At 38.4% G+C, this 27,195-nt stretch overlaps 1 protein-coding gene across 1 annotated transcript in view; it reads right to left on the bottom strand.

Annotated features, from left to right (window-relative positions):
• Positions 1-666: 666 nt before the first annotated feature.
• The window catches only part of PLOD2 (procollagen-lysine,2-oxoglutarate 5-dioxygenase 2), a gene marked incomplete at its 3' end in the record, with an annotated part of 58,358 nt that continues 31,829 nt past the window's right edge, over positions 667-27,195 (bottom strand). The window contains 13 exon segments of the mRNA XM_080623816.1: positions 667-822; positions 1,889-2,014; positions 2,250-2,396; positions 4,429-4,533; positions 5,470-5,535; positions 5,937-6,050; positions 7,423-7,485; positions 8,659-8,800; positions 9,949-10,074; positions 11,427-11,531; positions 17,690-17,811; positions 18,579-18,704; positions 26,979-27,080. Of these exon segments, the coding sequence (XP_080479942.1) occupies positions 667-822; positions 1,889-2,014; positions 2,250-2,396; positions 4,429-4,533; positions 5,470-5,535; positions 5,937-6,050; positions 7,423-7,485; positions 8,659-8,800; positions 9,949-10,074; positions 11,427-11,531; positions 17,690-17,811; positions 18,579-18,704; positions 26,979-27,080 (1,500 nt within the window).

Raw genomic sequence — 27,195 nt, 5'->3', positions numbered from 1 at the left:
CAACATGATGAGTACTCAAACCAAAAGATAAACCATGTTTTCTTAGCTAAATTGTTTAATCCTTGCTCCCCCTACGCAATTAATTTATTTTTTCATGTAAAGGTATTAATTTCAGTATTGAAAATGAATTAAGAAAATGGGCTTACTGACATTTTCCCTCCAGCATGTATCAGCATATGACATTACTGCTTATCCCCAACAACTGCATACAAGATTCACTTGATTTTGGTTTTATGACGTAGGTTTTAATTGGTTGGTACCAAACATATACACCACAAAAACTTTAGCTGTATTACTTACTGAATGAAAACCACAATAATTTTTTTTCAGATAATTTTGTATCTACAGTTTATAGGGGTTTTTAAACAAAGAAATGGATTTGTTATAAAATGTTTTTCCATTTTCCCTCCTTACCTACTCTTTAAGACAGCAGAATGGAAAACCAAGCAGGACATGTTTACTTTGTGACTCAAGGCTCAGAGCAGATATTAACAGATCTTCAAAACAGTTTGGAACACTTTCTTTTTTTTCATTCTTTTAGCCCAAAGTAACTTTGTTGTCTTGGAACAGAAACAGTTTCTTTTATCACCATCTTCCAGAAGAAATCTATAAATAAATGTTTATGTAAAGAATCAAACACTGCCATTGAAGAGGGCAAAAAAAAAATTAAGGATCAATAAATGATACTGCAATGTATCTTGTGCCATTCAAGATCGGAAGTCCTTCATGTAAATGAGTAAGTCTTCCTGGATGCATGAAACTCCATCCTTTCCTGGGAGACTCAATGGAGCAGTTGTACCTAAGAAATTTACATCCACCTCCCTGTAGTAAAAAGAGAAACAAACCCCAAACATTTACTTTGTGTTTTAATAAAGTTCCTTTTTATTTATCCACAACTTGAAACATTTTGCTATTATTAACAGGCTGCTAACAATTTTATGTTTTTTTTAACTATCCCTACTAACAAGGTTGTTAAATGACACCATCTTCAGAGCAATACATAACAGACACGCATTTAAAATCGATTTCCCTTGCTTTGTTTTAGCATTCTCTGGATGACAACTTCTGCAAGCAGGACCTCTGGCAAACAGATCTTTAATAACTTTACTGTAGATGATACCAGAAACAAGCAAATCATATTCACAGGCCTTGTTCCAGGACTGCAATCCTATCCTGGAGAGCATTTAAACAAATCTTAAATAAATTAATCTGGCTATTGCATTCAAACTGAAGGTGTGTTTTCTAAAGTAATGTTTGACAAACACATTTATCGGCGTTAAGTAGGACTGTGAATAATACAGGTTTATAAACAAAACAGGTTAAGTTTCTCTACTAGTCAAAGCTAGATATTAATGTCATTGCCTTGCCTTTCTCCATCCTCTGAGGACTGTTTACTTGAATCAGAGTAGAAAATAATTTATATCTCAGGAAAAAACCTCAAACAAACAAAAAACAGGAACAACAGATGAAAATTTTCATTATGTGGCTTATCTTAAAATAAGAATCATTTAAAAAAAGTTGTAAAGAAAAGCTATTTGAGTCATTTTGGGACTAAAGTGTTTTGAAAAATTAGTTTTCACTGTACAGAAGCATGTCAGAAATGTTAAAAATGAAACGGCTAACATCTCCAAAGTTTTTCTTTAAACCCCTTCTCCTTCACCATCTGAAATAATTTTGACCAATTCAGCCCGACTGCATCAACAGTTCTGGATCCTGCAATTGAGCAAATTTAGTACTTATCAAAAAACACCAAGGAATATCTCAATTTGTGATACACATCTTTTCCTTTTCAACTTGGTCTTTAAGTATATCCATTTGGGCTCTAGTTTTGAAATTACATTAAACACTCAAAAGACATCTTTTTTAAGTCAGTAAGTTGCCAACTTACTTGGAAGTCCTCGCCTACTTTGTTGAGAGCGATGTTGATTGTGAATGTAGATGAGTCATGATGAGGTCTGAGTGACCGCTGTCTGTCAGGGCTATATTTCACGACAAAGTTCAGTAAAGCAAACCCCTGAAACAAAACAGAGTCAGACTTCAACATGTGAACTTCCACACCACATAGAGGGTTGTTGGGTTTGGTTTTGGGTTTTTTTGTTTAAAACTGAGTTTATAACACAACATTCATTCTATAACTACTGCTTCATCATGCATGAACTCCCCAACCAAACCAAATAGCACATATTCAATAATATACTAGAATCAGTCTTGCCATGCAGTAATTACCTATGTAAGTTTTAAACCCATACCTTGGTATAATAGCCAGCAAACACTTTCAGGGTTACAGGTGCAATGAACTCTCTTATGAAATGCAGCCATTCATTATCCAGTCCAATTTGCTTCATATGAATATCATCAGTTGGGACATTTTCATAACCTCCAGAAATACGGCTGTCCTAATGAAAACACCATAAATAACCTTGAAATATGGAAATGGAATGCTTCCGGTACTTCCACAAAATTTATTTGAAAACTGCAACAAAGCAATGCTTTAGCTGGCATATGTGAGCTTGCTGTACAGTAATTTAACAGCTAACAACTGTGGAAAAAAAATGCTGAGCTATGAATGAACAAAAACTGAAAGTTTTTTTAAAAGGTGAGTCAATATTGGGATATGTTGCCTGTAAATAAGGGCCTCCTGAGGTAATGATTTTATTTATTGAGATGTAGATGTCTTGATCTCTGATATAACTGAATAAATAACTGAAGTTATATCAGAGATCAAGACAGTACAGGCCTTAACTTGACAGTGTAATAAATAATTTGAAGATAAAAGTATGTTAAAATGCTTTCTGGAGGCTCCTCTGTGCAGTAAAATAAGGAATGTAATTTGTCTCATTTCCAAGGTACCACATTTGTGAATATGACAAACATTCCTCCAATTTCAGCCATAGTTAATGAGTACCTTGAACTTTCTGCAAACACAAACACAATAGCTTGTAACATCTGTGAGTAACTACCCACGGGGACAACTGTGACAAACTAGTATTTAAGAGGGAAACAAGTAAAACTTTTCTGGACATCTATCCAAGATCAGCCTTGGATAACTGTCAGATAACTACTACAGCAAACACACAATCAGTGTCTGAATTTGGTCTGTACTGGGTTTTTTGACCTAAGGTCTGTATTGGGTTTGCATGCCAAAGTTTTGGCAGCAGGGGAGGACTATAGCAGTGGCTTCTGTGTGAATCTGCTAGAAGCTTCCCCTATGTCCAACAGACACAAAGCCAACTGGCTTCAGGAAGGACCTGCCGTTAGCCAAGATCAAGCCCATCAGAGACTAATAGCACCTCAGGTTAGGTTGGGAAGTAACATGACAGTGCAACAGCAACCACAGCTGAGGAAAGAAGAATGTGAAAGAAACAGCTCTGCAGACACCAAGTCAGTGAAGGAGGGGAGGTGATCCAGGAGTCAGGCAGAGCTTGCCTGCAGCCCGTGGTGAGGCAGGCTGTTCCCCTGCAGCCCATGCGGATCCATGGCAGAGCAAATATTCACCTGCAGCTCATGGAGAACCCCACATTGGAGCAGCGGGATGCCCAAAGGAGTCTGTGACTCCGTATGAAGCCTGCACTGGAGCAGGCTCCTGCCAGGACCTGTGCCCCTGTGGAGAGAGGAGCCCACGGTGGAGCATATTTGCTGCAGAACTTGTGACTCCGCAGAGGATCCATGGTGGAGCAGTCTGCTCCTGAAGGATGTGCCCCATGGAAGGGACCCATGGTGGAGCAGTTCATGAAGAACTGCAGCCTGTGGGAAGAACACACACTGGAGAAGTTCATGGAGGACTGTCTGCTGTGGGAGGGACCCCACGCTGGAGCAGGTGAAGGGTGTGAGGAGTCCTTCCCAGAGGAGGAAGCAGCAACAGAGATCATGACGGACTGACCACAACCCCCATTCCCTGTCCCCCTGCACCACTGGCAGGGAGGAGGCAGAGAACACAGGAGTAAAGTTAAGCCTAGGAAGATGGGAGGGGTGGGGGAAAGGTGTTTTTAAGATTTGGTTTTATTTCTCATTATCCTACTCTGATTACATGGGTAATAAATTAAACTGACTTCCTCAAGTCAAGTCTGTTCTGCTTGCGACAGTATCTAGTGAATGATCTCTCCCTGCCCTTATCTTGACCCATGAGACTTTTGTTGTATTTTCTCTCCCCTGTCCCCCTGAGGAATGGAGTGACAGAGCAGCTTTGTGGGGCACCTGATGTCCAGCCAGGGTCAACCCACCACACAGTTCATTGAGGAATGTCTCTAAATCTACTGAACAAGCAGCTACCTGGTAAACTAAAATACACACTGTACATCATGAAGGAGATGTTTCGGGTTATTGGCAATTCTTGTAATGCTTGTTTGCTGCAGTACGCTGTGAACTGTAAACTTATTATTATAAAGGTATTCACTAATTAGGGTCATGTTTATATAGGCTGACACTTACTTGGTGTCTTCCACCAGACCATTGTCCAAAATGTTCCATTTCTTCCACCAATTCATCACAGGCAGTGTCAGAAAATATAGGAAACCAAAACACATCTGGACACGGCTACAAAGGAAAAAAAATTTATTTTTTTTTAATTACATTCATATTTTCAGTGGAGTTAAGCTTTAACAGCTTTTATTTTTTAGCTGCTAAAAAAAATGACATCTTCACTTTTCTTGTTCCTTAGAGAACGTCAGCTGTTCTCATTCAAACTATAATTGAGATACATTTAAATAATTCAATTTTGCCTTGATCCACAAACACATTCTCACAGAATGAATCAAAAATTATGACCTAACTTGTAAGCCATGGTCCAATATTAACAGCTCTATCAGTGTATTCACATATTCTGTGCCTTGGTTGCCCGAAATAACAACATTGATCTACATTTACAAGCTATTAAGAAAAAGTTTAAAACTTAACATTGCTTTAAACACAAAACCGATTTATCGCAGCTTTTTAAGAAAACAAAATTCATTAAATCACCTAATTGACACAGACAGATCATCCAGCATCGGTACAACAATTACCATCTTAGAAGAGCTCTGTCCAGATCAGTTGCATGAAAACAAGAAACAAGCAGCCAAGAGAGTAAAAAAAAAAAAAAACCCAGCAAAAGGCTTTACCTTATATTCCTGGTTGTCAGACCTTAGAAATCCATAGGGAAAGGCAAACGCCAAGGAAAGAGTCTAGATGAACTTTTCTTTACCAGACACCAGAAAACACAGCTACGTGCTACAGAAGTTTTTATTAGGCCTTCTGCTAGTTCAAATAAGGAAGCTAAGCATATCTGTATTTTGGAGAAGGCACTTACTTCGACTTACTACCAATTATTTTTTGGACTAGCCTCATCTAATTTTCAAAATGGCAAAAGCTACATTCCAATACAAAAAGCTGTTCAGCTACAAGACCAAAAAAGAATCTACATGGAAATAGTTACTGAATGCCAATTCACTATCAGTCAGGCCCACAAATTTTAAGAAAACTATTTATACCCACCTGTTCTACTATATTATCGGTGAATATCTTTGAGTAGTTGGGATTTATATAGGTTTCCTTCCAGTCCTAAAACACATGATTTTAAAACATTAAAAACAGAATAGATGAATTCATAAATGGCAAAAACAAATTCATATTCTATTAATTTGCTCTACTGAAATCATTCAAAACAATTAAACAATTTCTTACAGCCATAAATGAACCGGTTCTCATCATGTCAAAAATCATGAAATTATCAGAGCCATATCTCCAACTCCTTACACTTATCATCAGTTGGCTTGTTCATATGGTATATTGTCATTTGCTTAAATGGGTGGTAAAGAACACCTTTCAGTACACAACCAATATTCAATGCATAAGAAACAAATATTCCCCATGTAGTCTTTAAATCCCAAGACCTTTATAATACACAAACTTCACAATTTTTTCAAACAAAATAACTGTTTCATCTATGATAAGATGCGTACCACAGGATTTTCAAATATCTGCCAAAGGTCATTGTTGTAGTGGGAAGTATTGTAATTGGCTGTCGAAATAAGTCTTCCAAATTCATGTCTGTTGGTAATGTACATGAAAACACCCTACCAAGTAGAGAAAATGTCATTAGCAAAACTGTCCATCTTGCCACAAATGATGTTTTAAAAAAGTTTGCTTATGACTGCACTTTCATGAACTCTATCACACACCTGTACATGCACATTATACACATACTGTTCATTTATTATCTTTAATTTTCAAATGGTTAATTATAATCACCAACTAATGCTCATAATTTCTTCTTTACAAGCATCTGAATTTATTTTGTAAGCACATTAAACCAAAACATATATTGTTCGTACCATAAACCTACACACAGTTATAGAAAGGAAAAAAGAGAGAAGTGATGAGATGATTTGTTTTCCAGAAAACCTATGCAGACACACTGGAGGCACCTGTTCTCAAACTGAAAATACTCACACAAGAAAAACAACATCTAGGGTTTAGTTTCTGATCAAAACCTGAAAGAATAAGCTAACAATAAAAGGGCTAATGGAAGTCAGAACAAGAAATTTACTTCAGAGTGTTCACTACACAATCCTTCTCGTGAACTGGCCTGAAATAAAAAGATAATTGGCAAACACACCATATAAGAAAATCCAGATCGGAGTACAAAACAGCTGAGCACTTCCAAGTATGAGCACCTAAGAAAACAGTGCAAAGTATTTGCAAGATATCAAATATGGTAAGATACATATTTATTATCAAGCTATTAAGAGAAAATACTAAGAAAACTATCTTGATTAGAAATAGTAGCAGGAAATAGTCTTTTTTTAGAAGAAACTTAGGTTTGGGGGTGTTTTTTTTAGTTTACTGTTTTTCAGACTAACACTTCATATCTGAAGTGTTTGTGACTTTTGGATTTGCAGCAGATGAAGACATTACCATTTGGATACTTTGGTATTCCTGTCTATGTTTTCATCTGAAAAACAGTTAAACTGTTAGAAAGATAATTATTATGTTAAACACATGCCCAGTTTTGGGCACTTACTTACAAAATCATAAAATAGCTGCAGCAGCAGGGAGAATAAGGAGGGTCTGGGTCAAGAAAAACAGCTTAAAGTGACTGTGCAGTCACTGGACTGTAAAGGACAGAGAGAGCCTAGCAGAACTGCTAGTGTTTTGAGCTTTAATTCTTCCTAGGAATACTAAATCAATTTTAGCTACGGAAGCACAGCTTTGGCACACCTTGAGCTTAGGAGCACTGAGAAACCTCTGTGAGGAAAGAACAAGCCTGTCCTAAGATGCTTTGAGCTGGTCATGAAGAACCTGTCCGCAAAAACTTGAATCTTAGAAGACTGAAGAGAAAGCTATAGCAGTATTTCGTTAAAGTAAGTGGACAGAGGAGAAGTATCTTCCTGTGGTAGGATAATACTGCACATAATAGTAACTAATGAATAAAAAATAAAGCAACACCTTTGGGGGTCTGAGCATATGGAATGTTTCCGAAGAAGGGGAGTCTTTTTCCCTTTGTAAACTCTAAAATGAAGGAGAATCATCACATCAGTTTTCCGTTACATAATCTCTCTCTTTTTCCGACTACTATTAAGTTTCCACAGTTACATTAGGGAAATAGCAGCCTTTGATCTAAAGCTGATACGCCTTTACAGACAACATGCATCTCCAAGCAAAGCTCATAATCCACATGTCAAAGCTGTTTCCACCAGCCCCTTCTTATCTGCTGCAATACAAAAACAAGCACATACCAGACCATCTTGCAGCACAGACTAGAGAAGGAGGAAAAGAGAAAGCAATATTCTGATGAGCCAGTCAGATTAGTTTAACAAGCGCATGGGAGGCACAGGTTTGCAATAACTGATGCTGAAAAGGTTTGAATACAACAGAATTGGATGAGGATGTTCTGAAGAATCAGTACAAACAAAGGAGATCATGCCTTGTTATGAGGGAATAAAAAAATTAATACTTGCCAACTTTTCTCGTTCAACTCAGCAAAATTATTTTTCAATGCTATAGTGTCTGGAAATAGGTCTGGTTTAGGTCTTAAATTTGTTTCTGTGCTGAAACTAGTGTAAATATCGGTAGAATATGAACATGTAAATTCACGTATTTTACAATACAAGTAAGTTTTCTCTCATTACTTACAGCTTAATGCAAGTAACAAATTTCCAATACAGTTTTAATCTATCTGGGAAAAGTAATGAGCAATTCATGCTCCCCAAGAAGATTCCTAACCATTTCTTAAATCAGCTAAAGCTTTTAATATCAGCACTGCCCATCATTAGTTTAAATATGTATCTACTTAAACATAAAATTGCAAAACATTCCAACTTCAGTCTGCTAGAAGTTTCACACTGTATAAAAACATGCATAATAGAGATGCTCTAACTGCACTGATAAGTTTGAAGTCATCTGTTGAGGTTGTGCCAATGAGGAAAATATTTTAACCTCAACAGGAATTTCCAGTGAATTTAACTAAAACCCACTATGCAGCCAGTGCACTGGCCTTGCAAAAAGCCTATATTCTCAACAATTTAAAAGAAACACACCCAGAGTGTTCTATGTCACAAAAATTGGCTAGTACTTTGAATTAGAAGTAAATATATAATATTCAAGATCAATCAACTGAAGCAGTCAAACAGCAGCAGGACACAAAGAAGTCTGTGTGTATTTAAATGCATAGATACACCTTACCATTTCCCTGGCATTCCTGCAGAGAGCCATATCAGGATCCAACTTATCACGCATAAAGTAGTTCTTTTCTTTCATCTCCAATCTGAGAGTTTGTCCCTTAATTAAGTATATATTAGCCATATATGGAATATTCCACACTCCTCTTAAAAAAAAAAAAAAAAGGCAAATAGTTTAAAGCCATGAAAACTGATTTATTGCCTATTTATCAAATCAGCATCTCTGTATTTTCTAAGAATAAGCAAGTTTCAATGAAATGAAGCTGAAAGGTTCCCCAGACATTTGAGAAACTACAGCTGGACATTGTGAACATCTCAAACATAGGCATAATTCAACTTTTATGAAGTACTGCTATAAAAAATAGAAAGCTCAAATTCTCTAGAGAGTTTTAACTAAAAAATATACTTCATGTTTCCTAAGTTAAGGCAATTAGTCAAAAACTCTTTTATAATATTATTCTACATGACTAGATGGAGAAAGCAATTCGAAAACAGATTTTTAAATGAGTTTAAAGACTTCATTGAGGCTTCACACAGCTGGTCTGACCTCCTCACACAAATACTCACAGACCACAGCAGGCCACGTACTTATGTGAGTTGAGCCAATAATAACAAAAAAGCATTGCTGTCATGATGCTTATTCTGCATATTTCTTCCCACCCAGCGCCACAAGCACATCTTTCAGCACAATTGAAAATGAACTAGTTCTATTCAAGCACTCAATCTGTGTCAGACCTTTTGTTCTTCCAGGGCAATGAAGAGGCATCACCAAATGGGAAAGGCAAGCTTAGAACAACTTAAATCACATTGGTTCAGGGGAAGGACAAACCCAAAAGGCTATGTGACAAAAGTATTTCTCACAAACATCTTGGTTTCTAACAGAATATACAGGAAGAAACATGAAGAAATTCTAGCTGTTGATCAAACGTTTGTCCCAAAGAGATGAAGAAGTCATCTGACGAATGCAACTATCATAGCTTTTGACTGAGGTTCCTGGGATATAGTGTTTTGGATTTGCTATCTGTCTTGTCACTTTCTGTATTACGCACTGCTAGAGTATCCAGACAGAATCAGACAGGTACCAGCAATGACTATGGCTAGCTTAAATACTGCTTTTTTATTCAAATTATGAATGGGAAAAAACAAATGGGAAAACCTGCCTATGGAATAGAAAAAACTAAATATAACTAACCTAAGCTCTTCAGGAATATCACAGTGCATGAAAACATACAAATATGTTGCTAATAACCGTACTAGGTGCCTTAACTCTAAAAATCAGCTTACAGTTACTTACACTCTGTTCCCTTGGACAATATCAACATAATCTTCTGATCGAGCATAATAGCCATCTGGGCTCAAAGCACCCCAGAAATTGGACCAAAGCTTCCCATGACGAGTTACAAGTGGAGCAATTATCTTTCTGTGAAGCAACATATTGAATAAGAAAATATGAACTGTTACACACAGACTAACATCAAAATATACCGCTTTTACTCAGTTCGGAGTACAGTGTAGTTAAAACACCAATGACTGTCAAATTTTGCAAAAGCTATTCTGAACTAAAGCTGGAAGTAACAGCATCCAAGCACCCACTGCCTGGAGACAACATTATGCAACAAAACCGAAGATCCCTATAAATGTGAGATGGCTTGGTTTGTTACTCAACAAAAAAACACTGCCCATACCATAATGTCAAAATGCATCCCAAAGTCAGACACATGTTAAAAAAAAAAAAAAAAAAAAAATGGGCAGAAGAAACATGACAAAAAAAATACCAAACCAAACCAAAAAACAAAAACTACAAAGAAACCACCCACTCTGCTTACCCAAAACTTTGTAAGAGTAAAAAGGGGAAATCTAAGTTGACCAAAATAAAAAGAATAAAATTGCACTTTGTTTCAGAGGATGCCTACTGGTAGATACATTTTTCCAAAGCTTATGTTTCTTCCACCTAGTGTACCTGACTTTTAGCCTTTTTCTGTAACAGTAAATATTACAAGGAATATAATGTAAATTATTGGCAGCCAGATCTTTACTTAAGTTTCAGCCCTTGTCACTAGTAGATTGAAACAGACATTGATCATTTATCTTCCTGTGATGGACTTGAGATGCCCAGATGCATTATGAACAGGTAAACACCACCTACCTACCTCAAATGTGAATTTAAAAATTGGCAGGAGTAAAGTGTACAGCATTCACAGTGGGCCCAGTCCACCGAAAGCTATTGATGATAAAGTCACAGCTTTGTGTACACCTTAAGTGGTCATATTAATACAAGATGAAACTGGTCATTATACCTGCTTCATTTCCAACACATTTCCACTATTTTATTGCATCTATGCTTTAAAAAAGAAAATAATAACACTGTAATACCAGAGTAGCAAACTCTAGGAGGTTTTGTTTTGGAGTGTTCTTGTTGCTGTTGTTTGGGGTTGGTTTGGGTTTTGGATTTTTTTTTTGTTATCCTTTTGTGGGTGATCGAACCATTAGTCAGTGAAATCATAACTCATTTCATAAAACCTGCTTACACCATACCATTCTCTTTAGAGGAACTTTGAAGCATCTGAAATTCAGGAATTGCTGTTTGACAAGAACAAAATGCTTTGCGAATTGTTGGCCTCTGAGCCAGTTATGGAATACAGTAATCAAATACCACGGGTAAACAAAGAGGACCAAACTGCAAGAACAGACATGATCTTACTTTTTCTGTACGGCCCCAGAAAATCCTTTCAAGATACAGAAAATTCTGTAAAATCAAGAGATATACTACACCTGTTCTGTTCCATCAGTATTCTTAAAGTTTTCGGGTTTGTCAGCACAACATCTGCATCTATGCTGAAGTAATATTCACATGCTTTATCCTGGCGACAAAGGTCCCTAAAAAGACAAAAAAGAATGGCTAACTTGCACATGTCTAGAAAAAATTCACAAATCACAAAGCAAAAACCTCACAAAACCCAAATCATAACCAAGTGCTCTACTCATACATTGCATTAAAAGCCCTCTGCAGTGTAGTATTGTAAAAGAAAGGTGCCTTTAGATCATAGCAGTGTGATAAACTAAAAGATTATTTAAGAACATGGATCAGATGCCTTATTTATTAAAAAAAAAAAAAAAAAAAAGGAAAAAAAAAAGAAGTGATCCCTCTTCACCAAGTTTAGTTAGAGCTACTATGCACTATGTTTTGGTCCAAGTCATAGTCATTCAGTAATATATTCAATAACCTGAGAACTCTTTGAAAGCATTAGTGCTTTCAATTCTGATTTTAACCTCTGTAATGAAGAATATTAAATATATAAAATATATATAACACAATATGCATAAATAACATATACACACATATTAAATATGTGTTCATATATTGTGTATATATATGCGTGTGTGTATACAGATACAAAAAGAAGAAATCAAGGCTACTATTCTGACGGTACTTGGACTCATTTTTTTTCCGTATTTCTTGCTACATAGCATTGAAGACTAGACCAAACTGCAAAACTACGTTTGAAGCATAATTCTCTATGCGTTTACAGACACAAGTCACAATGTCAAACGTGAAGTTTTGTCCTTACATTTTAAGTCACTAACAAAAACCTCTACAACATCTTCATGTTTCAGATATACAGAAAGAGTTGCAACAGTTTCTGTCAAAAGTAACAAAGCAAGCCTACTCTTAAGAAATTCATGCATTTTCTCTTTTAGGCTTTGAAAGTTGCCAAGTAGCTTACCCAAGGAAATAGAAGTAATCCTGGGTATTCCCATGCTTTAAAGTATTACCACCTTCTTACAGTGTGTGCTGACCTCGCCAGATGCAGAAATACTGGATTACATATGAAACTATTATGTATATCCAAGTTGCAGCAAGGAACAAGTGGAAAGTGCTTTCTAGCAATACTCATATGTATAGTAACATACTTCCTAATCTAAACCGAGTGGCTAAAACCTTTCATCTACTTGCTTTACACTCCACCTGCTTATACACTAAGATCAAATGAGGAAAAGAAAGCCATTTTGGTGGCTTTCCTAACAAAAATTTAGAAGACAACCAGGTTTTTTTGTTGGAAATGTGAAGCTCAGCAGATCAGTTTAAAGTATTCTGCAATCAGAGCAACGTTTAACCTTGCTTACAAACCACAAGCCCATCTAGAATAGTGACTTCATCTGAAAATGGAAATGTCACTGCTCTTCATCAAACTTTCCACTTAGGTATTCCAAGGGTCTAGTTGCTTATAGTAGTAAGACATATGGTCTATCCTTAAGTCACTTACATTTTTATATTTTAGACATAGTTTTAATTTGCAATTAATGCATTTATCATTTTTATACCCCTCACAGTTTGAAAATACAATTCTAAATGTGGACTATGAGCCCAAAGAGAAAGCACTTACTCTACCTGACAGACCTCTGAAAGAAGAGGTGACCCAGATACAAGTCTGCAACACTCACTCAAAGACTGGGTGATATGGCCTGCTGTTTAGGGCTACATTTTGCATCTTTCCAGATGGCCGCAACACTATAAAGAAACTCTTACCAACAATCACTAAAAACAAACAGATGTAGCCACAAAAACAGATAAAGCACTAATGTTTAGTTTTGCATCTTGGGCTTAAGTATTGTTACCACAGTTACCACAGCTGCAAGCTACTGAAATCCGATATGGGTGGGAAAGTTGTTTTTCTTCTGCAACACTCAGAGTTCAAAATATTCCTCCTCCACCTGAGGCTGAAACCTTAAACTGCTCAGGTGTTCAGGAGAAGAAGCTCCAGAAAATCCAAGACTCCCAACAGAAATCACTTGACATCTGGGAGACAGAGATTTAACCTCTGACCTTCCTTCAACCATAGCCAAGATACTTACCTTACTCAAGGGACTGAAACCAGTCCTTTGAGTAAGGCAAGTCTGAGAGCTCAGAGACAATGATTTAACAACCGCTTTCACAGAACACGTAAGAGATCCCAAATTCAGCTCAAAATTTAACAGTGAGGTCAATGAACTCTATAACTGATTCTGATCTCGCTACTATTCTTTCTGAAACCTCTGAAAGCTTTCAATGGAAAATTTCATTAAAATATGTGCATTCTCACTAAAAGTTCAGGTAACTGTCATTTTTTAAAAAGTCCAGGAAAATTCCTAACTAGTTCTATTAGTAAGAAAAAAAACCAACACCCTCCACCCTTTCCCCAACAAAACCGAACAAACCCACCCTGAAGTCTGCAAGTACCAGGGGAAAAAAGATTAAAGAAAACTCACAAATTCTGTTTTTTTAAACAAAAAAGAACGAACAGTAAGAACTCTAATACAGTCCTTGTAGACAAGCTGGGGAGGGAGGGAACATGACATGGAAATGCTATTTTAGGGTTTCAAGTGATGTGCAAGCAGAGAAAATACTCACACAAAATGCAACTAAACCTTCCTTCTCTTTACACTGCTTTACTTTCATTCATTTTTATTATGTTTCAACCCACAGTGACAAAAACATTGCACTCCTGTTTGCCAGTATTATTGAATTGTAAGCTAAAATGCTAAGTCGGTAAATTAAAATCACTATGTTAACGGTAAGCGGAAACGTTAGGTTGTAAATTGGGACCACTCTGCTGAGAGCAAAACAGTATGGCCTTGGGGTACATATAAAACAAGGGTAGCCTCTGAAGATAGTGACTAAGACAGATAGGACCAGTTCTTCAAGACAGAAAAAAAAATCAGAACAAACTGACCTAAAACATGGACACAGTTGTTAAGTAATTCTTAAGCGTCTTTTGCACATGCGCAAGCAGAGGTCAATCAGCGGATACAGTGAGGGAGACTATCCTTGACCACCAGAGACCCATCAAGACAACACTTGGCAAGGAAGTGCATGTGTAATTAAAATGCAGTATTATAATTAGTTCTAGGAAATCTAATGAATATGTAAAGCATCTCCCGGAAAGGTTGTAAGTATGTGTAAGTTGCTGGATATATGGATGCTGCTTGTAGACTCCAAGTGGCTCACTTTTGTGAAATTATTTCCATGTGTGCCCAGCACTGCAATAAGGAATGCCTGCTTTCTAAAACTCCTTTCTAAAAATCAAGTCTTAGACAGTTTCTCTGACCATCTTTTGTGGTAACAGAATCATAAGTTTTTGTTGACTGCACAATTTTGGGTCTTTTCCAATGCCTATCCAACTTTCACAAGTGCAGGAGTTTTCCATGTCAAGGCAAAGGAAGAAAGTAAATGCTTCAATTATTCTTTGTGTGAATGAGAAAAGTAGACAGAGGCTTGCTGCATGGCTATGGTGAAATTGAAAAAAAAAGTTATTTTGTCACATTTATACTGACATCAAAGAGTTTCATTTACTGAGAACCTCACTGTGATTTGTCACTGCTTTTTACTGAGCCAAAATGAAGGGGGACAGGGAGGAAAGAGGTAAGAAGAAAGAAAACTGACCCAATACCATTACGTACTCAGAAGTATTCTGCTGGAAATAAAACAGATCTTCAATGCCTAAGGGTTGGGTTTTGGTTTTTTTTAATCTCTCAGCCTGTTTTGCTGCTTCAGATAAATGAACTTTTTGTGCAAAATGTGCAAGTAGACAAATTAATTCTAACTCTACTGCAAATTAACAGAGAGATGCTAAAATCAGCTAATTTGGAAAAAGAAGGAAAGCAAGTGTTTGAGGCAGATGGAATAAAACTATCAGTCAGTAATGCAGATAGAGGCAGGAGAAAATTAATCAGAAGACTGAATATATCAATCTTTGTAAATCAAACCACTAAACAGCTTTGAAGAATCACTCTTTACAAGTTGTTCCAATCACAGTATTAGTGAGAAACAAATTAGGTTATTACATTGGAAGCAAGCTGAAGGGTTGAAAGCAGGTCATTTTTTATAGTAACTGCCTTTGCCATGAATATCGTGTACTTCTGTTACAGAGAAGTTTGCAATGTTCACAAAAGTAGCCAAGCACACCAGTAGTGCAAAGGAAACAGCAGATGAACTCAACCTGCTTCAGTCAAATTGAAAGTAGCTATCAATCTATATCCACATTGTTCACATCAAAGATCCTACTACTAACACTCATACTTTCTAGATGAATCAGTATTCTGGCAAGATCTGATTCCACATGTGTCATACATAATGTATAAAGAAAATGAGGTATCTCTTTAAGACAGGATCTTTATTAAAGATTCCTTTTAAAGCAGGAGCAGTACAGGTCAAATTATACCCAAACAATGGATAGCAGATCACAGCGTAGTGTATCCAGTGGAACACAACACAAGTGTGATTATCTCCTGCCTTATGAAACAGAATTTGAAATTATGTTGTGCAAATACACATTTAAATTACTAATTTTTATCCACAGCTCAAAGATATAACATATCAAAACCTGTCATGTCTTAAAATCAGTAGGCTCTATCAAAATATGACAGGTTTAAAGATCTTTGGGTGACATTTAGTAACAGTATAGAAATTAATTACACTAAAGACTATGCCTTAATGCTGTCTATATAACAAAGAGGAAAAGGCAATTCCAGAAATTCCACCTTAGTTACATGTAACATACACTACTACAAAAAGTTTGCAAACATGGTACATTTGCTCTAGAGATTATTAGAAACAAAGAAAGAATGATTTATAAATATGTGAATGGCTGCCTACACTAACACTGGACATCTGTAATATTTCCTAGAAAAGCTAAGGGAGAGGCTTGGACCTCAGCCAAATATAAGTTTCCCAGTGGCTTCAGCACAACAAAACCCCATTCAAATGAATTTCCATGAACACCATGGGGAATCAGGACTAGACCTTCGTTTTTTTGACTGATGCCATGAACAGCCTATGCTATGCTATTAACCTCTTAATATAAACGAAAAAGGTCTTTTGAAATTAAATTCTTCACTCTGACACTCATGGTGCATTTGGGAGAAAAGAGAGTGGAAGAATTATGTTAGAATGAAGCCTGATCAAAAGTCACAAGCAAGGTCTTCATGGTCTGTAAAACTCCATAGTCCGATGGATATTCTGGAAGAGCCATGATCAACTCCAGCAGTAGCCAGCCCTGCAGCCACTAAAGAGACCCTTCAGACAGGCAATCTGACACAGGCTACATACTCGTATGTTCTGATTAAGCCTGGCGAGCATAAGGTGTAAAAGATAAAGCAAGCAAGACTAAAGGTAAGATCAAGTCAGTTGCAAGTCCTTTCTTCCCCCCTCCTCCAGAAAGCAGAAACTTCTGCTAGAGGACTTCGAAAGGATATTCCTGTCTCCTTGAGCTGCAGAAAGAAATACAGTTCTCTCCTGTACATTCAGATCAAGCTTTAACCATGTTTTTACTTAAATGTAGTATCATTACAAAAATCCCAAAGTGAAAACAAAAACAAAAACAAAAAAAAAAAAAAAAGGAAGGACTAGGACAACAACTGTGCAATTGTTAAATGCATGTTCAATGCAAGAGGTACTTCTGTGAAATCACTCTGTGAGAGAAGTTAATTTGAAAAGGTTTTGGATAAAAAAAATAAAACCCGATACAACACTTTTTTCAGAAGATACATTGCAATTAGGATTTCTATTTACATTTGCACCTGCTTACACATTCTTTTTTAAATTACTGCTACATACAATTTTCTGCACAAACCTCTTATAAAAGTTTATTGTATTGTACCATCTATTTAATTTCAACAGCATTCTTAAAAAAAACTTGACAGTTTATGCTCGTATTTTAATATCCATGTTTAACTATAATGTAAAAATAACCTGACATACCTTATTTCTTTGTAGTCTACTATTGTCTATGCCTTCATTAAAAGACAAATGACAGACTATTGAAGTAGTCCAAACCAGAGATGTTTTCACAATGGCCAACAGCTTTTTATGTTAGACAGAAACCATAAAATACTCAACAGTTCATATCTTGTATCTAGATCTTGTTCTACCACGAAAGCTCCTACTTTTGTATCTTAAGATGTAAAGTTGTTAGTGCTTAAGAGGCAAACAACATATATGAGATGGAAAAGACGTTAAGGTATGCATCATTATAACTGATGTATGAATTAGTATTTACATTCCCATGTTCCGGGCTTCTGCTTGACTGAGATTTTCTTCAGGTCCAACAATTTTTATATTTTTGATGATGTTCTTGGCTTTTTCCCAGAATTTCTTGATGTGCTTTTCATGGTAAACCTCCTGAAATCATGTTAACATTGTTTATAGTGAAAAGTAGAAGTTGCTGTGAAATCATAAGCATAGCGTCCAAGAGCACATTGCATTCTATCCTAAACAAACAGATGGCAAACAGTATTTGAAGATATTCCAATGTATGTCATTAAAATGAAGCTCGTGTCCAAAATTTTAGCAAAATAACCCAACACATCAGCAATGTAAATCAAAGCTGTACTTCCAGACCAATGATGCAAGATTCACAGGCTGTTTATACAATATTTTTTCAAGACACTTATTTTACAATCTTCAAAACCTATCCTACAACCTCAGTGGCACACAGGAGGTTTTTATGCCACTTCAGAATGCACAGGGGCATCAATAAGCAAATCCAATGTCAATTACTGGATAACAGTCATTAGTAATATGCTATGTAACTTTTGGTCAGTCCTGAAGTGGGCAGGCAGCTGACCTAGATGACCTTTGTAGGTCCCTTCCAATTGGAACTATCTTATTCTTATCCTATCCTACTTGGTTTGCGTCAATCAGTACTTCTCCCAGAAGCAGGACATTTTTAAAAACAATCTTTTTCATTAGTAAAACAGAAAGAATCTATGCAGTTTTTTTAAATAGATTTCAGCAAGCACTGCTGGAATTTGTGTATTTTTTCCACTTCTGCATAGTAAACTCTGAAAGATCCTCTCTTCCTATGCAGTTTATATTTCTTCACACATTTTCATTTATACCATAATTTCCAAAATTGAAGCTTTGCATAATGGTAACATCATACTTACATTATTATGAATGAAGATACTGAGTACCTCCTTTGGGTAATCCAGAGTCAACAGTCTGTCTAAAAATTTAGGTAGGAAAGGAGTGGGTTGTTCAATGAAAACACCAATTTTTACTCTTGGATAGTCCTTAAAAAAAAAAAAGAAAAAGAAAAAATTTGACACAACCTGTAAGACTTGCCTCCTTTCTATGATTAGTCATAATAAAAAGTAATTAATGTCATGTTGTAGTAACTTAGGCCACACAGCTTTGAAACAGTTAAAACCAACTAGCTCAAAAATGCTATGCCTTTTGTTTAGTTTTACTGTCTTCAGTAAATAAGCAAATTGATTCATTATTGCTACAAAACTCTGAACTCCAGTAACAGAAACTAGAAGATAGAGTATAATGTTTTTAAAATTCTTACATTAAAAAATATTAAAATGGCAAAAAAATGTATTTAAGTAAATATGCCTAGAACTGCATGGCAGATTAATTTTTTGAAATTATTCCTATATTTTCTTGTAAATGTAACATACATACCTAAGACCACGTTTTTAAAAATAGTTTGAGGATAAATACCACAAAATACTTTGTTGTTCAACCTGGAGAAGAGAAAGCTCCAGGGAGACCATATCCTTTGGCACCTAAAGGGGGCCTAGACGCAAGCTGGAAACGGAATTTTTACGAAGACAAGTAGGGCTAGGACAAGGAGGAATGGCTTTAAACTGGAAGAAACTAGATTTAGATTAGATATAAGGAAGAAGTTCCTTACTATGAGGGTGGTGAGACACTGGCACAGGTTGCCCAGAGCAGCTGTGGCTGCCCTATCCCTGGCAGTGTTCAAGGCCAGGCTGGAAGGGGCTCTGAGCAATCTGATGTTCTGAGAGATGTCCCTGTTCATGGCAGGAAGGTTGGAACTAGATGTTCCGTAAGATCCCTTTCAACCTGAACCATTCTATGATTCAACACTTTAAGCCAAAGACCACAATACATTTCTGTACACTTACATTCATTATTTCCCCCTGACCGTTACAAGTGGTCTCTGAGTAAATTCCCGACTCACTGATTTTAATCAAGACCTTTGATAAATTAACTAGAGCTTCTTTCTTTGCATCCAAGGATACTGAAGTTTTATCCATTTTAATGTGAATTCACATGTTTTGAAAAGTGGTATTAATTCACTGCTTGATATAGTGATCATGACCACTAAAACAAACCTAGACAGCACTTCTGTTTATTCTTAACGGTATTACATTATGACAAAGAAATTTAAACTTCAAAGGCTTCACTCCTACAAAAAGAAATGCACTGCTTGAACGAAAACATTTTCCACTTCTAAAACACTTAGTATAAATGTCTAACCCACTACAAAACTCAGAGAGAAATATGAGTATAAAAGGCTGCAAGTTAGCTTCCCTTAAGCAAGCCAACAGCCACTTGAAAAGTGTCTGGATAAACCATCAGAGTTTGTTGAGTCACTGTCTACATTGGAAATCCAGAAACATACTGGCAAGTGCACCAGATCAGAAACATTAGGCACCATTGTTTACCCTGACTACCTGCGATTCACAACTTCATTTGCGAAACTAATATGTACTCATGCAGACAGCCCAATAACTTCAAAATAGCTGATAAAGACAAGTACACTGATGTGTCTTGGAAAAAAAAGCAACTGCAATATTCTCTGGCAACCATTCCAGTGAGGCCGGTGTCATGGTAACTGGTACCACTGATTCCGGGCAATGAGAAAAGCAACGCATGCAATTGGGCTTACTGAGCTGAACATGCACACAGGCTACCAATACTAAAACTGCTGCAATAATTTATTTTGCATATTTCTATAATTCTAAGCCATTTTGCCCTTATTCTCTAGGACAAAGAGAGGCAAGTTCAGGCTGGATCTGCAAAGGTTATACGGACAATCAGGGATTAGTATCACTCCTTCAGTACACCAAAATGTGAACCACTTCGCTCTACACTAAAAAATCAGAACGTCTTAGCCCTCTTCAGCCCACTTTAGTCCAGTTTAGCATAGCTCAGCACAGTTTAGACCAGTTCAGCCTAGTTTAGCCAAATTCACGTCTCTCTAGACCACTTTAGCAAAGTTAAGCCCAATTTAGACCACTCCAGACCGCTTTAGCCCAATGCAGCCCAGCACAGTACAATACAGTCCAGTTTAGCCCTTCCCAGCCCAATGTAGCACACTTGAGGCCAGCTCAGTCCAGCCCAGTTTAGCTCAGTCCAGCCTATCCTAGGTCCAATTTAACTCAGTTCAGCCCATTTTACAGCCCAGCCCAGCCCACTCCAGCTCAGCCCACACAAGTTTAGAACAATTAGGCCAGGTTTAGCACAATTCAGACTGGTTCAGCTCAGCCAAGCCCAGCCAAGACCTGTTTAGCTGATTCAAGCACACTTTAGACCAGTTCACCCAACTCACCCCAGTTTAGCCCAGTTCAGCCTAGACCAGCAAAATTTAGTCCAATTCAGCCCAGTCCAGCACCATTTAAACAAGTTCAGATCTGTCCAGCCCAGTTCAGACCAGTTTACCCCACTTTCTCCCAGTCCAGCCCAGTTCAGTCCACTCCAGCCCAGTTTAGACCAGTTCAGCCCAGTTTAGCCCACTTCAGCCCAGTTCAACACATTTTACCCCAGTTGGGTCCACTTCAGCCCACTCTGGCCCAGCTCAGCCCACTCTAGCTCAGTTTAGCTCAGTTCAGCCCAGTTTATATGGATTCAGCCCAGTCAAGACCAGTTTAGCCCTTCCGAGACCAACCCAGCCCATTTTAGCCATGCCCAGTCCATCTTAGCTCAGCCAAGTTTAGCCAATTCAGCACAGTTTAGCCTGGTTCAGACCACTTTAGCCTAGTTCAGCCCCGTTTAGACCAGTTTAACCCAGTTTACCCCACTTCAGCCCGGTCCAGACCAGTTTAGCCCTCCTGAGCAAAGCCCAGCTCAGTTTAACCCAGTTCAGACCACTTTAGCCCTCTTCAGACCACTCCAACCCAGTTTAGCCATGTTCAGCCAAGCCCAGCTCAGCCCAGCCCAATTTAGCCCACTTCAGCACAGTTTAGCCTTTTCCTGCCCAGTTTAGCCTGGTATAGCCCATCCCAGCCTCCATTAGCCCCATGAAGCCTAGTTTGGCCCAATTCAGACCAGACCAGCCCAGTTGAGCTTACTTAAGGACAGTCCATTTAGCCCAGAGAAGTTTAGCCCAGTTCAGCTCATTTTAGACTTGTCCTGCCAGGCTCAGACAGGACCAGCCCACTTTAGCCCAATGGAGCCAAGGTCAGCCCAGTTTAGCTTAGCCCATCCCAGCTTAGTCCAGTCCAGCCCAATTTAAACCAGCACAGCTCAGTTTAGCACAATGTAGCCCACCCCAGTTTACCTTAGTCCAGCCCAGCTCACAACAGTCCAAGACGTTTTACTCCTGCCCAGCCTAGTTTACACCAGCCCAGCCCAGCTTAGCCCAGCCCAGTTTACACCAGCCCAGCCCACTTTAGCTCACTGCACACCACTACAACCCACTTTATCTCAGTTCAGATACTTTACCCCACTTCAGCCCAGCCTACTTTAGCCCGGTCCATACAATTCCAGCTCATCCCAGCCCGTTTAGCCCAGCTTAGCCCAGCGCAGCCAACTGTAGCACAGTCCATTCCAGTTTAGCCCAGCCCACTTTAGCCCAATTCAGCCCACTTTAGCCCTGTCCAGACCAATTTAGCCCAGCCCAGTTCTGCCCAGTTCAGCCAAGTTCAGACCAAGTCAGACCTGTCCAGACCAATTTAGCACAGTTCAGCAGGCTTTAGCCCAATTCAAGCTCAAGAGGCATGACAGATACAAAAAATTAAGAGTAAAAATTCCTCCAAACTGCACCTCCTCAAAGCAGAAATTTCACTGCTGCATCTCCCATCTCTGCTTCATCCTTGCAGGGATATGCCTCTGATGCATCTCCCACTGCATTTCCTTGAAGCAGAGGAATCAAAAAATCATCAATCTAGACCCTGGTTCACCAGACTATAAAAAGTTGTCACTGCGTAGTCTGAAACTAGGTCACAATGAACAATTTTAATAACCAGCAGTTTGAGTATATGAAATCAGAAGTTTTGGTTCTTCCCAAAACACTTTAGAAATACTCAGTTTGCACCAGGATGTTATTTTTCTCCAACAGATTTTCTCATTTTCACTAAGGTCATACATTTGCGTTTTCAAGTTTACTTTTTCACAAGCAGTAGTTAAACATACAACAATCTTTGGAAGAAATACAGGACAATGTCTCAGTACAACTACAAAGAGCAAAGTCCAGGAACTTTTGGCACAAGAGTTGCCAGTGAAGCAAGAAGACGAGCAAGGCCATCCTTTCCAGCCACACCAGAAAACCTCCACATCAGTAACCAGCATTAGGATTTAAGACATGCCTCTTGGGAGATTAAGTCAAATTTAATTTAGGGTTTTTTCAAACAAACAAACAAAAAAAAAGGGAAAAAAAAACCCAAAACAAACCAAAAACCAAAAGACACAAACCCAAAAAAGAAACACCTTAAGTAATAAAAATTTACACTTATTGAGTCAATGTGAATTCCTCAACTTATTTTTCATTACCATATTTTGACCTGGACACATAGCTAATCTGGGGGTGGCACAGGCTACAGACATTAGCACAAGACAACAGTTACTGGGCATTTCCACACCTCAGCCGTGTCCTGTTTCTGTAGACAGGACAAGGACTGAGCAAAAGACTGCGTACATAGCACTCTGCTCCTTCACAGGTAACCCTGTGAAATGCTTAGCTTTTCACAAGCCATGATCCCAGCATCTCACAGTGATTCAGGTTGTGCTTTGGGCTCTTCTGCTCATCCATCACAAACCAGCCTACATAATCCACGGCAATGGTTCCACCCATCTCTGCCTTGCATGCACCTACCCCTGACCTTCACAGAAGGAAGGATATCCCTATGCCTATGATGCAAAGTAGTATTATTTTAGCTCCATGTTCTACAGTACAGCTTATCTGTTTTCTACTGGCTCAAGTCAAGGTGTATAGGTAAGCCCAGCCCGAAACATTTACTCTGCAGCACCTAAGATAAAGACAACGACCAATTTATACAAGCATTCAACAAAAGGGACTCAAAGCCAAAAAAAAAAAAAAAAGGTATCAACTAATCTGATTCTCTACTTGCTTATGAAAAGAATAAGCAAAACCCTAAGATATAGAATCATAAAATTATAGTTAACCCCTTGTCCTGTCACTACAGTCCCTAATGAAGAGTCCCTCCCCAGGGTCCTTATAGGCCCCCTTCAGATACTGGAAGGCTGCTATGAGGTCTCCACGCAGCCTTCTCTTCTCCAGGATGAAAAGCCCCAACTTCCTCAGCCTGTCTTCATACAGGAGGTGCTTCAGTCCCTGATCATCCCTGTGGCCCTCCTCTAGACTTGTTCCAACAGTTCCATGTCCTTTTTATGTTGAGGACACCAGAACTGCACACAATACTCCAAGTGAGGTCTCATGAGAGCAGAGTAGAGGGGCAGGATCACCTCCTTCGATCTCCTGCTGGTCACCTTTCTTTTGATGCAGCCCATGATACAGTTGGCTTTCTGGGCTGCAAGCTTTCTGGGCTGCCAGCTCAAGTTCAGATTCTCATCGACCAACACCCCCAAGTTCCCTGCAGGGCTGCTCCGGATCTCTTCTTTGCCCAACCTATAGTTGTGCCTGGGATTGCTCTGACCCAGGTGTAGGACCTTGCACTTGGCATGGTTAAACTTCATCAGGTTGGCATCAGCCCACCTCACAAGTGTGTTGAGGTCCCTCTGGATGGCATTCCTTCCCTCTGGCGTATCAACCGAACCACACAGCTTGGTGTCATCGGCAAACTTGCTGAGGGCGCACTCAATCCCACTGTCCATGTCACCGACAAAGATGTTGAACAAGACCGCTTCCACCCGAGGGACATCACTTGTTACCGGTCTCCAGCTGGACATGGAGCCATTGACCACAACTCTTTGCATGTGGCCATTCAGCCAGTTCTGCATGCACTGCGTGGTCCATCCATCAAATTGATGTTTTTCCAATTTAAAGACATGGGTGTCTTGCGGGATAGCGTCAAATGCTTTGTACAAGTCCAGGTAGATGACGTCAACTGTTTTGCCCCTATCAATCAGTCCTGTAGCCCCATCATAAAAGGCCACCAAATTGCTCAGACAGGATTTCCCCTTAGTGAAGCCATGCTGGCTGTCACCAACCACCTTGTTGCTTTTTATGTGCCTCAGCATGCTTTCCAGGAGAATCTGCTCCAAGATTTTGCCAGGCACAGAGGTGAGACTGACTGGTCTGTAATTCCCTGGGTCATCCATTTTCCACTTCTTAAACAAGGGGGTTATATTTCCTTTTTTCCAGTCATCAGGAACTTCACCTGACTGCCATGATTTTTCAAATATGATGGGTGCCTCAGTGCCTTTCAAAGCAGAGTCACCCACTACTATGATCCGCTGCTTTCTCCTGGAAGCACTAGTAGTAATCGTCTTTACTGGTGCTGGTGAACAACTCTGCTGGTTGTTCATTTGGTGCAGTGGGTGCTCCCTCATTAAGCCCTCCACAGAACTGCAAAGTGGTTCTGAGTGGGGACGCTGGATTTTGGAGTAAGTCCCTTGCCTCTCTCTCTCTCTCCCGTCGCGGCGCTCTCTAGGGTGAGTTTTACCCGCTCAGGGCGGTGCGGTCCCTCCTGTCACCGCCCCCTGTGAGTCCCTGCTCGCCTCAGCTGAGCTGCTGGCTCCTGGGCAAGGCCTGGCGAGGGCTTGAGGCTCCCTCGGTGGCTCGGGCCCCTCAGAACTGAGGCTCCTGGATGCAAGGTCTCCCTTTGCTCCGGTGTTGAAGGCTCCTCTCTGGAGATACCTCGGCAAATGAGGTGTACCAACGCAGATATGGGTGTATCAATGCAGAAAATTAAACAAAACAATATGGTAATAATTATTAGAGGCACAGAGCTAGTATTGCTCTTCTCACTGAAGGTTTCTTGTTAAGTAAGAACTACCCAGGCCTGAACAGAATGCGCGTTCAGAAAATTAAATACTGCTTGTACTTAAAAATGCATGAAGTAAACATTTCCACTGAGGCCAAGAAAAAGTCTTGTTATTTCTGATGGCAGAGGGAGTGAGGCATGAAGTTCAAGGAATGAATTACTGTAAGGAACACACTGTTTCCAAGTAGATGTACATAAAGTATAGGAAGCTACCCAGTAAATCATTGCAAGTTACTCCCTATTACCAGCTTTAATATTTAACTGCTCCCCAATCATGTTTTAATTACCGCCACCATGAGGAAAAACTGAGTTTGTTTTCCTCAGGTAAATTTTATGCTGGGAGTGCAAACATTATTTCAGTACAACAGTATGAATACTGTATGTTCAAAGCAAAATTAAAAACAAATAATAATCTGAAAGTTATTACAATTCCAGCAATAACTTTCCAAATTTATGTTCTAGTCCATAACCTACTTACTGTCCAGAAATTCTTTCACGTTGTCCTTTCATTATGAAGATAAGCTATTACTCATTTCATGCTATCCTGAACTCTACCTTAAGACCTGTTCGCATTCAGATCTTCAATGTAGAACAGAAATGAAAGAGCTGCTAGAAACAGCCTATTAAGAGTAATCAGTATTCTTTTAAGTACAAGTCTTACATTTACACATGGTTATTTACTCTGTCTAATATTTACTGCGTACAAGCTGAAATATTCATAAAGACACTAAGGACATCATGCTTAGTGCCAAAGAACTGAAGTTCCCAAATACACACACACCATGTGTACATGTATGTTTGTCCTGTAAGAATTCTGAAGGCTGAACAAATATACAATCTTAAATGCATCAATTTTATTCTACATAAATACATTTGTATATACAATACAAATATCTGTACCATTCCTTATGAAGAAAAGTAGATCTTTTAGAAAATAGTAACTTCAGCCATGTTACAGTTAACTATTAACTTCTATTTGTAAAAAAATTGTTAAACCGATGCATATGATGCATATCAAGTTTTTTGTAGGTCTACAGTTAAAAATCTGAAATATCTAAAAAGTTTTCCTACCTCCCAAAAAATTCTAATTACTCACTTAAATCTTGCACCATTCAAAAAGTTATTCATTTACCCCCAGTGAACAGAGGTAAGGATCTGGAGGCTTTTGGGGATGGGATCATCATCCATTATACTGGGGAAGCCCATATCAAAGTGCATGAATAAAATAATTTCTAAAAGTACTGGTATTTCCAGTACATTAAAATTCCATCTTTATAGTTTCATATACCAGTAAAAATATTCTGATGAGTTGGAAAAACATAATACTGCATACTGAAGCCACTTTGCCTCGGAAATCACTATACACCTATCAACTGCATTCAAAAGGGTTTTTGTTTTAGTTATTCTTACCGTTACTGTTGACAGGTCTAGTAAGTCTAAATCACAAATACCGCAACCAGTTTCCCGTGTCCAAGCATTAGGAATATAGTTTCCCAAATAATTCAAGTGAATCTGGTAAATAAATGAAAAATTCAGATCAATTAAAGGTGCATGCAAATGGTGATTTATTAAAAGAGTTCAGGCCTACTCATTGAATCTCTTATACATAAAAGCAATTGATTGTTTT

This window comes from Psittacula echo (genome assembly GCF_963264785.1).
Source record: "Psittacula echo genome assembly, chromosome: 7".
NCBI classification, from domain to species: domain Eukaryota; kingdom Metazoa; phylum Chordata; class Aves; order Psittaciformes; family Psittacidae; genus Psittacula; species Psittacula echo.
Note: the sequence above shows the minus strand (reverse complement) of the source record. Positions and strands in the feature narration are given on the sequence as shown.